At 42.1% G+C, this 12,042-nt stretch overlaps 1 protein-coding gene across 2 annotated transcripts in view; it reads right to left on the reverse strand.

Annotated features, from left to right (window-relative positions):
• Positions 1 to 1,639: 1,639 nt before the first annotated feature.
• Positions 1,640 to 12,042, reverse strand: part of Slc38a1 (solute carrier family 38 member 1) — an 88,301-nt gene continuing 77,898 nt past the window's right edge. The window contains exons 15-18 of one of the 2 annotated variants that reach the window (XR_015446881.1): positions 11,325 to 11,466; positions 11,121 to 11,218; positions 5,805 to 9,401; positions 1,640 to 5,721 (exon numbers count right to left, since the gene is read on the reverse strand). Coding sequence is in view for 1 of the 2 variants with exons in the window: in XM_087199943.1 (XP_087056069.1) it covers positions 9,297 to 9,401; positions 11,121 to 11,218; positions 11,325 to 11,466 (345 nt within the window). In the remaining variant the exon portion in view is untranslated. Of the gene's footprint in view, positions 9,402 to 11,120; positions 11,219 to 11,324; positions 11,467 to 12,042 lie in introns of both variants that reach the window. The other variant, XM_087199943.1, reaches the window with a different exon arrangement.

Here is a 12,042-nt window from a genome sequence, read left to right on the forward strand (position 1 = left end):
TGTTTTTGAGAGAGTCTCACTATGTCTGGCCTTGAATTATGTAGCCCAGGCTGGCCTCAAACTCGGGGTGATCCTCCTGCCTCAGTCTCATGAGTGCTGGGAGTACAGGTGTACACCACATCTGGCCCCATATGTTGTTTAATGTCTTCAATATATTGAGTTCTCTTTAGATATGAGGTAGTATAGAGATCGAACCTTATTTTCTATACAAACTAGGCATTTTCTCGCCTGCTATTGACCTTTATTTCCCCTGTTAATTTGGGGATTTTTTTGTTTTTGGTACTGGGGATTGAACTTGGGTCCTTGCGTTTGCACAGCAGGAGGCAAAACTGAGCTAAATCCCCAGCCCTATCCCCTCTTAATTTGAAAGGCCATCTTTCTGGTGTTATTTGGGTCCTTTGTGTGTTCTATATTTTATTTTGACCTATTTATTCATTTTCATAGAAGCACAAATCTGTATTAAGCACACTAGAAGGTATTTTGATAGTTGGGCAGGTTTTTATGATGTTTTCCTGACCCTACCAAAGAACAGATTGTCCTGCCATCTTGGATTCGTCTAAAACTTAAGCTAATGAAAGATAAAAAATAGGCACACAAAAATCGGCCTAAACCTTGGGGCCGCACCCACCCTTCCCAGACCCTCTTAACCAAGTAGAATACAATTATGAATCTGGGAGCTAAGCCGACAGGGCCTCCCAGGTGCAGTCTCATTAAGCCTGGTCTGTTCCTGGGGGAGGGCAGAGAAGCCCTTACCCTGCAGTTGTGTGCAGCCCAGGGAAGACCAGAGCTGCAGTGTCAGACACTCACAGAGCGTTGATGGGAGGAAGAGGTCAGAACTATCAAAACCACCGCAGATGGACAACAAAATCTGCTCATTTTTCTCAATAGCCTTTTCAATGCACGATCTTTTACTGCTGCTTTAGTTTGAAAGTGACCATTACTCCCTTTGCCCTTGGAGTTTGGCTCAGTGAAGTAGGCATAGGATGCAAGTAAGGACAAAAGAATCAGCTTTATTCCTAACGAAGCTGGAGGGAGTGTGTGGCATGGACTCCCATGCCTGAGTTTCTACCTTGAGGTCCCCATGGGTGAACATGGCCCTGCAGGAAGGCTGCTGTCACCTGGGCCGTCCATGGGGGAAGAACCACGAGGCTCAGCTGTCACACCAAGGCCTGTGCTGCGCCTGCACCAGCTGTATCCACAAGGCCTTGCATGTGAGAGCCTGGCCTGGCCATCTACCACTAAGATCACAGGGAGAAGCTGGTGATGGGAAAGAGAAGACCAAACTCGGCAGCTTGCTCCCCAGTATGCTTATAGAAATCCAAGTGTCAGCAGGATTTCCTATGTTATGGCTGTGATGTGGGGAGTCCCTTGTACAACACAGGACAGAAATCAATGTATTCATGAAGATGAACCAGAGTTCGGACACGGTTCTACCCACTCTGACTGTGAAGAACAAGCATGTGTTAGACCAGCTACGTTTGTATCACAATTTTTTTTTAAAGTGTGGGTTCTTGAAATGTAATCTTCTGTGATTTAGTGCATGACAAATGTGTGCAAATCTTTCTCCAGCAATTCTGGAGTTCATATGATACTCAGCTGCCCTGTGTTGGCACTCTGTTCCAAAAGAATTAACACAAGATCCGTAAGTACTTTTAATTCACATTTTAACTGTTTAAAAACTATGTTAACAGAACAGTTATAAGACAGAACTTACATTTATTTACACCACACCTTGGGGGAAAAAAACAGCTCTATTTGATTACCTGTGAATAGCAAAGTTTTGTGACTTGTGACTCACTTTTAAATCACCCATCTGAAATTCATTTACAAGGTTTTTACATTAATAAAATGGTGGTGTCTTACACATACTGAACTCATATGAAGTCTAAAATACATTGAATGCTAGATAGTGGATTATGTATCAATGTTCTAGAAATACAAGTGTTTGGGGAAAAATTATGTAAGACATTCTACATTGGCGTAGACATTTAAATAAACAACAAATGTGCAAGATTTTCAAAATCTTGATAAAATAACATTTTTTCCTTCAAATTTGTGCTCATAGTTAATATTCAGCCCGACCAAGATCCCAAAGTTTGGGAAATGAAGGAAATCAATTTTGGAAAAAAATTTTCTCCAACTTCCATGCCATAAATACTGTGTTGTGGATCAATGGTATCAGTGAAAGAACTTTATGATGAAACAGTTTGTCATTTTAGGTATGCCTGCTTAAATGACAATGATTTGGGTCTAAATACTCCTTACTGGTAGCTCAGAGAACTATTGTTTAAATACTTGATCTTAACATCCATGTAAGAAATCAACACAGATATTTCTTGGACTTTTTTTTTTTATAAACAATTAAATAAGATTTTAGGTTCCAAGGTTATACTGAGATCTTACCTTGGAGAGAATGTGAAATTTTTCTTATTCCCAAACAAAACCACTAATATCTATGAAAACATTTATTCTTTATATGCAGATACTACTGACTTCTATTTCAGTGCAGATCAACAACTGCAAAAATATACAGCCTCCTATTTACAGTGGATTTACATACAAAGGAAGTATTCCTACAAGAAGCCTCAGCTGCATAGATTCCTTTAAAAATACAAATCCGAGCCTGCGTACAGACAGGCTCAGCTTCACAGCCCTTCCTCAGAGGAAACTCTAAGGAACAAGGGTATGTGCATCTGTGCCTGTTTTTACAGTTTTCCAAGAACTCTCCCTTTTCAATTTAGTGATATTTTTCAGTTGTCAGCTACCCCACCCCCAATTCGTACCTGAAAGCTTTATATTATTATCAATAATTCACTATATTTTAGAGGATGTTGTGTCGCTAAAGGATTCTCAGATCTGCCATCCCTAAGGAAAACCATTTATTAATATTGCTAAATGATGCTGTATCTTTGTTTTGAAAGTGGCTATTTACTTGAATGGGGAAATTATATTCTTAAAGCCTATGCTCTTTGTAAGCCTTAAACCATTTAAACTGATAAATGGAGGGAGACTAATAGGTTTTTGCTCTAAGGCATAAAATCAACAGCCTGATCCTATCACCTGCCTCCTACCCACTCCAAGTGCCATCCGACACTGCCCACTGTAATGGAACTGAGCCCTGCTCTGCTCAGAGCAGTGGGACAGGGCAGGACAGGCCCTGCAGTAGATAATTCATCCTGTTTGTCTGTTTGTGGGCTGGGAGTGGAACCCAGCATCTTGCCTATGCTGTGCAAGTACTGAACCACCGAGGGAGAATTCACACTAAAGGGGGTCAGCCACGATGACCATGAATGCTCTGGGGAACTGAGTCCAGGCATGAACTTAGTGTTTCTTTTGAGGTTAAGGTCTTTCCAGGGAGGGGAGAGAAAGAAAAATTCATTTTGACCTCTTCACAGCTGTAAAAAAATTTATTATTGCGCCTCAGCCCCAAGTGACCCCAAATGCAGCAGCACCTGTGCCAGGATGTGTGTACCTAGAGCAGATATGGTGGAAGGGACGCAGGTGGTGGTCCCTTGCAGGGACTCTACTCCTTCCCTAAGCTCTGGTTTTCGTCTCAGGAATTCTAGTAAATGTCTTCCAAAGTAGGACTAACAGGGAGAACAAAGGAGAGGCTAATCAGTCTAGAGGGGTCCTCAAGCTTGAAGTGCATCAGTGTCCCTGGAAGGCTCAACAGACTGCTGCCCCCCACCACCACACACACTTTGAGAACCACTGGCTTGGGAGCCTGGGTCCAGCCCCAGAAAGAAGTCAGTTCCTGGGTCTGTGGTGTCCTCCAAAATGCTGAGGAATCTTTGTCCATCCCAACCTTCACCATCACACTCTTTTATAGGGTGTGAAAATGTGAAAAAGCAAAGTGGGTAGCAAGCTTTCTCTATCCTTCCTCTGGTTACAGGGCAGTTAAACCATGGCCACTAGCACTCAGACTATTATTACAAGTGTGGTGTGCTAACCCCGGCATGGGGGAGAAGCCATGCAGCGGTGTCTTCTTCCGTGGTGGGGCTGGGGAGTGGGAGGTGAGCGATGGGAGCAAAGTCCCTACCAATAGATGCAGGTAGGCCAGCTTGAGAGGCAGAGGAAAGATCAGGTACCAGCTGGGAAATGTCCTCCAAGTTTACAACCCTTGGGAGAGGTCTCATCCCGCTTCTCCCTCCTCCTACCTCCAGGCTTCTGGACCTGTTCCTCCCCATCTAGGGCTGAGGACTACGCTTCTGGCCCCTGTGCTCACCTCATAACTGGTGCCGGGATGACAGGCAGCTGGGGGTGGGCGGTCCAGACTCTACCAACGACAGGCAGTGACATATCCCTGGCCTCTCTGAGCACATACCCCTAGAAACAGTATTCCATTCTGTGGCTCAGTTCTTTTACAGTCTTATTACATTATTCTACTTCAGCTAGACTGTAGGTGTGATTATTTTTTTCTAGCTGGTCTGGGAGCCCAAACCTCAATGGATAACCTGATTTCTAAAGGAAAATACATTCTAGGTTGCAAACAATCAACCCACAAGATTTTGGACTCTGATCTCCTTCCACATTGGGGACTGCCTGTGCCTATATGAGAAGACTTACTTCCAGCACACGTTTCACTACCCCCAATTTCAATAAGTAGAACTAAGTAAATTAGGGATTTACAGTATTCTCTGTTATAATAACTGGAGAACAGTTCTAAACCCAAAGAATGCACTGGCATAGTTCCCTAGTGTAGAGATCCTATCTACCACAGGAAAAGGTGCAGCTTCCCATGGCTAAGGTTTAGTACGCTTTAGTCTACTAATTTAGCAGAAAAACATCTATAGCACTTGACTGTGCTGTTTAAATTCTACCTAACATCTATGATACATGTACTTTTTGGCTACCAATTCATTATCCTGAACAAGAGTAAGAGCGGTACACTTTACAGCGACTCCCACACAAATCATGTAATCAGTGACATTTGACAAGTTACAGTAAAGTAAGGTCTATTATATTCAGCCAACAGCAAACTCTGATAAACATACAAAGAAGGGCTTAAAAACCTGTGGTCTCACAGACATCAACAACAATGTGCTCCCTCTAAATAAATATATTTTAAATAATAAACTTCTGGTACTGACACACAAAATTCAGAGATCCAAAAATATCACTACACATCCCAGAGTTAATGATAATTTTCTGAATTCACTTTGTGAATATAAAGTGAACTATTCTAAAGCAATGAGAAAAACAGAAAGGAGCACAGTATAGCTTGCAAACCATGTATTTTTTAAATGTAGGGTTGTCCTACTACCCGAAAATTTCATTACTTGGTGCTCCAGAAAAGCTCCAAAGGGCAGCTGAATCCTGTTTTGCTATTTCTGTCATTGCTCCTGGAACCACTTCTGAAAAGGACAGAGACAGCTGTGGGTCCTACTCAGTTAGGATTCGTACCTAAGTCAGGTGTTCCTATCTAATGGCCTGAACTTTGACCTAATGTGGATCTAATTCTTAGCATTACATGAGAAGCTATGTTGAGCCAAGGCAGGAAATAATCTCTCATTCTCCAAGAGGGTCACGGCATCCTTCGATGTCTGTCTCATCCATGGGACATTAGTCTGTAAAGGGAGGGACAGTTCTGTGTGTCTCAGTGAGAGTGGTGGCCTTTGGGGATGAGTCAGGTACAGAATCCAGAGCAAAGTGCCAGGACGTGCTGCCAACCGTCTGCAGTTAGGCTCCAGGTATTCCGGATATCTCAGTGAACTCGTGAGTCTGGAGAATTCAACCAGAATACATATAGATGAAACATAGCCCTGTTTCAAAAGAATAACTCACAGAATAGGCACACAGCTTACCACACATAGGATTCGGATAATCCGGTGATAGGAGAGGCCCACTTGGGCAGGTGAGGCTCTGGTTTCCTTGGGGTTCCCTGTCCTTTCCCAGCTGCCTGGTCCCAAGCTCTCACCCTGTCATGCTCTTTCCCTTTGGATGGACTGGGGTAAGAGTAAAGGGTGGCTGCCCTCCTGTGGGTCACGCTGAGACGGGCAGTAACGGGAAGAGATAGCCTAGTCACTGAGGCCCTCTTGCCTTCCCCATCTGGGAAGAAAGGGACACAGTGATTTCAGCAGATGTTGTTTAAAATGACCATCTCTGAGAGGTTATTTGCAAGACTAGATGGAGAGTTAATGGAGAATGAACAGAAATGAGGCTTATTTAAGGTACAAAAATCTTGTATTTATAATAACCAAATCTATAGATATAAAACAAGTCTTAAAGACTCCCCTAAAATACCCATATAAAACAGGAATTGCTTATCCTAAATCATCCTTAGGTACACATTATTCTCCGTTGCTAAAAGCTGGCAGGCAGGACTAAGTGCTGCTGGGCTTCTAATTCACTAATCATATTCTCCCCCCTTCAACAGTATAGGTGTAGGCAATAGCATCCAAAAAACTGAAATACCTAGGAATCATCCTAATGAAAGAAATCAAAGACCTCTTCTCTGAAAACTATGGCACTCTGAAAAGAGAGACTGAAGATGATAACAGAAAATGGACAGACATCCCCTGCTCCTGGGTAGGATTAATATAGTGGAAATGGTCATACTTCCAAAACTGCTATATAGATTTAATGCAATTCCAATTGAGATCCCAGCAGCATACTTCATAGACCTCGAGAAAACAATCCAAAAATTCATTTGGAGCAAGAAGAGACCCACAATAGCAAAAGCAATTCTAGGTAACAGAGACATGGGGGGGAATCACAATCCCCAACCTGCAACTCTACTACAAAGCTACTGTAATAAAAACAGCATGGTACTGGCAAAGAAACAGACCTGAGGACCAGTGGAACAGATTAGAAGATGCAGAAACGCCAGACACACTCAGCCATCTCATCTTCGACAAAGGAGCCAAACACCCTCACTGGAGGAAAGATAGCCTCTTTAATAAATGGTGCTGGAAAAATTGGGCTTCAACTTGCCAAAGATTAAAACTACACCTATATCTCTCACCATGCACTAAACTAAAATCAAAATGGATTAAAGATCTAAATATTAAAATAGAAACTCTGAACCAGTTGGAACAGAGGTTAGGTAGAACCCTTGAAGACATCGGTGTAGGAAAAGATTTTATGAACAAAACCTCAGTTGCCCGTGAACTAGCACAAACAATCAACAAATGGGATCTCTTCTTATTAAAAGGCTTCTGCACAGCAAGAGAAACCACCAGCAGTGTGAAGAGACAACCCACAATGTGGGAAAAAATCTTCACCTGCTCTTCCTCAGACAAAGGTCTACTATCTCGAATCTATAAAGAACTTAAAAAGATCAGACCTCCCAAATTTAAAGACCCAATCCAAAAATGGGCATCTGAAATGAACAGACATTTCTCAGACAAAGAAGTAGAAATAGCAAATGAATACATGAAAAAATGTTCAACATCACTGGTCATTTGAGAGATGCAAATGAAAACAACGCTGAGATTCCACTTCACTCCAGAAAGAATGGCTGCTATCATGAAATCAACCAATAACAAATGCTGGCGGGGCTGTGGGGAAAGGGGAACCCTGCTCCACTGCTGGTCGGAGTGTAGACTGGTGCAAGCACTGTGGAAATCAGTATGGAGATACCTCCAAGAACTAGGACTGGAAATCCCATTTGACCCCACTATTCCACTGCTGGGGATCTTCCCCAAAGAATTAAAAGAATCATACCTCAGTGATATATGTGCACCCATGTTCATAGCAGCGCAGTTTGTAATAGCTAAAACTTGGAAACAGCCCAAATGCCCATCAACTGGAGACTGGATAAAGAAAATGTGGTTTTTTTAAAAAATGGAGTACTACTCAGCCATAAAAAATGAGAAATTAGAGACATTTATAGCTAAGTGGATGCACATTGAAGCAATACTCTTAAGTGAAATAAATAGGATACACATGTGTAAATACCGAATAGTTTCTCTGGTGTGAGAAACTGAAAGTGTAAATAAGGACTAAATGTATAATAGGTAATGTGAAATAGGAAGAAAAGGGGCAAAGGGGAAGGAAGTGGGAGGGGTAGGGGAAAGGATAGAAGGGAATGGGATTAATATGAGAAAATGGAAAAACAGGAACAAAATCTTTGTAAATAGGGAGGAATGGAGGGGTTGAAGGGAGGGCTGGGCAAGGGTGAAAAATAAGAACCAAGAGAGACTATGTAAAGGTGCAAATTTCCAATGATGAATGCCATTATATTGTATACCTAAAATGTACCAATTATTAGAATGAATAATCAATAACACAAAATAGGAAGAAAAGGTCCAAAGGGGTAGGGGTTGTGGGAGGCACAGGGGAAAGGAAAGAAAGGAAAGGAAAAATGATGAGAAATGGAAAAAATGGAAATAAAGTCTTTGTAAATAGGGAAGGGTGGAGGGGGTGAAGGGAGGGCTAGGAATGGGGAAAAAATAAGAACCAAGATGCATCATGTAAAGGTACAATTCCCAATAAGAAATGTAATTGTGTTGTATACCTACAATGTACCAATAAAAGAATACAAAAAAAACCCACAAAAAATAAAAACCAGTATAGGTGTAGGGCTAAAGGCCATCCTTGTCTGAGGAATACTCTCTCAGAAATTTTGAACAATCTTTTCACTGCAGGTGCCCTGGGTCTCCCTTAGTAAAAGCTGACTCCGAGTAGAGTAATTCTGACCCAGGATGCCAAGAGGGAAAGAAAACTTCATTTAGTATCAGCAGACCACTGGATAGCCTGGATCGGGGCCGCCTCAAACACTGGGCACGCTCGGATCCAGCAACCGCACACACCCTGTGACTCTCATAGGATTATCCCTGTGTGCTCTGTTAACCAAAATAAGCAAATTATTTATGAAACCATTTTTTTCCCTGTAAAGCAAAATAAATATATACAATTCAAGACTCTTTTCTAAAAAGGTACAGATACTATGAGCTGAACATCAGTAGGAAAATTATCTCAGAATCTGGATGTCTAATAAATAAACATGATTGATGATCATGTTTGTAAAGTTCTAAGAGACCAGGAAGCCACAAAACACAGAGTTAGGAGAATGAAAATAATTACTTGTGAAACAAAAGTACTAGAAAATATGATTCTATGAAATCTGGGAGGTGGGAGAGGGGATCCACAATCCCTAAAGAAATCCCAAATCTTGCAGGGACATGAACTGTTAGATACAGGTTTCTGTTTTGCACCCGAAGTGTTATTCCATTTGAAGTATCTTGCACATTTCCGTCTGCTTCTGTAAGCTTGAAGAAGAAGTGGAGGGGGGGTGCTGATGTGTGGTGACTTGACGAGCAGCAGACCAGAATGTTTTCTTTTCTCAGCTGGTCTCAGTGGCAGTGTTTGTCACTACTGGATGAGCAGGCCCAGTCATAGATGACCAAGGGGATGCTGATCAAGGAGAACAGCACCCCCAGACCCAAAAACAGCGCAGCCTAGAGCAAGAAAAAGGCATGGGTTATTTCTAGTACATCTAGCATTTTTCACACGCACCTGTGTTTAAAAATATAGCAATCTTCCTCCCTTCCCTTTGGGTCCCTTTGTATTTGAAGTTTGTTTTAACCACTGCTGAGCAGTGAAACTCTGTCAAATTGTGTGAATCTAATTCTGCAAGAATGGATTAAGTATGAAAAACACGCTAAGTGAGCCATCCTTTGGATTGTGTCCTCTCACTTCATGGTCACCTCATGTGCATCCATTCTACCAGTGAGTGGGTGTCTTTACTGCTCTCTCTCAAACTAAGATTATAATTTAAAACGAAAGGAAGAAGAAGAGCCTTGGGAAGTATCCAGGCTGTTTTGTCACCTGTGACCTAGCAACCTAGGCTATCAATAGACACAAATGTTTCTGTTTGGAAAAGTGGAACAAATACTGCACATGGAAATGCAAAGTAGATCTGATGAAATGAAATGGAAACAAGTGTCAAAAATCCAGTTACTTGAAGGGCTGATGAAGGTCTGGGGAGCACAGAGGACTAGGTCCAGCAGGAGATTCTGTCATTCAGCTGTGAACACGCGCAGCAAAGCAGTACAGGGGAGGCTGTAGGCCCCTGAGAGTTAAGGGTTTGCCTGGGGAGTAAGGGGGAGATGGAGCTAAGCGGACAGGAGGAGGCAGGTGGTGGGTTGACCGGTCTAACTCCAGCAGTCCCTGCCCAGACAGAGCCATTGCCTAATGCTAGTTGAGAGATCCAGAGTTATCACGAGAGCAGGGAAGGAGAGGCCCAGAGAATTCACAGGCCACAGGCCTCCGCCGTTTGCAAATTTAATCTGATATATTTCACTGCAGTGCTACGGTGACTGCTCCTTCCTCTCTGTCCTTGTGAGGACCCAATAGGTGGGGCTTAGAAGGATTTGGGGCTTAGAAGGATTTGGGATTTATGGCTTCAGGGAGATCCTCTCAGGGAACCAGATCCTGTACCAGCATGGTGATGCTTCTCTCTCCTCTGGGTCTGTCCACTCGGTACCATGTGCGAGTGCAGTGCTTACATTATCTGAGAGGGCAGCTGAGAAGCCTTCTCTGAGGCCAAACAAAATGGTGCTCCAGAAGAGACTCACATAGCAGCCACTTCACCCCTGCTTCCCTCACTGTTTCCAAGAGCACCACCTTCAAGATGCCCTTGAACCTCAACAGACCTGGAAATAAGAATCCCATATGGAAAGGTAGTTTTTGAATCCAGGTCTGCTTATTCTAAAAATTTGGCAAATCATAAAAGACCCTTTAAGCTAATTCCAGGCATTTCATTCAAGGCGCATTGCATGTACTCTGGGCTGTGGAAAGCTGTTACATAACAGGAAATTGTACAGCAGCAGTGGACTACATCAAGCCTTTGAGCTCCTCTACTGTCCTGTCTTGCTAAAGGCAAAGCATTGCCCTTTAGAGACACAAGGGTAGAAACCTCCATCCTCTTAGCTGGCCCTGCTCTGGATCAGAAAAAAAAGCTAAGGCATAATAAGGGTAAAACCAGGAGAAGCATTTTGAGGGAACGGAGAAGATTCTGATATGAAATTTTTTATCACCCAAAGAGGAAACTACAGGGCTAATTCCTCCTTTTTCAAAGTAGCTGACAGTAGTAGTAGATGGTAGAGAGATGGACTACTTTTTGGTAAATTTAAATGGAAAACTAATCAGAAACAGTGGTTGGCAAGAGACTTTACCCAAATTCTTTGAGTGCCTTTATCTTCATCCTGGTTTGTGATTTTTAAATAAAGAGATGATGGAAGAATGAAAATAAGCATATTAGCAGATGTAACTCCTGCAAAATAAAAAGGAAAGGAGAAAGTTTGGGGTTATTTTCAAATTTTAACTTTCAAAGCTGCTATATGTTATAGAATGATTGGTACAAAATAAAAAAGCCATACCTACGACTCCAAAAATATCCTTCATGGAGGGGATGAATATCACCAACAAGTTGAGAATAACCAAGAGTATGATGGTAACCAAGATATGATGACATAAATTAAACTTTGTTTTCTTAGCCAGTTCAAATAAAGATGAACGAACCTGCAGGAAGAGAAAACAAAGATTCCGTCAAAGCCTAAATATGTTAACCTTTACATTTCCAAGCAGCAACTGACTTATCAATGGCCAGGAATTTGTGAAATGTTTTGTAATGTCTGGCGAATTCAGAGATACTTAACAGTTTTAGAAATGGGGTTGGGGGGGCTGACTTAAACTAGAAAGTATTTTTTTGTACACAGGGTGATCAAAACATACAGTGAGTGTTTGAATTTTTTTAGAATATTTATTACAGAAAGACATATTGCCACCAATCCCCCTCAAAATACTCCATGCTTTGCACACATTTATTTCCTTGTTCTTGCCACTTTCTGAAGCAGTTGTGTCTTTATGAGGTATGATCAAAAATATGGTGAATGTTGCTGCTGAATGCATCCAACAGAAAGGCAGGATTGTAAAAACATTACGCTGTGTCCTCATCCACTCGTCACTGGACCTGGCACTGTGAAACTTCTGGTTCTTCTCCAGAGTCAAAATGACCACAAAAAGTAAATGTTTTGAATGGATTCAGGACATCAAGGTAGTCACGACATCACAACTAAAGACACTCATGAAGACTTC

This window comes from Heterocephalus glaber, unplaced genomic scaffold, assembly GCF_053883595.1.
Source record: "Heterocephalus glaber isolate CG9 unplaced genomic scaffold, H.glaber_assembly_v1.0 deba00001733, whole genome shotgun sequence".
Classification (NCBI taxonomy): Eukaryota; Metazoa; Chordata; class Mammalia; order Rodentia; family Bathyergidae; genus Heterocephalus; species Heterocephalus glaber.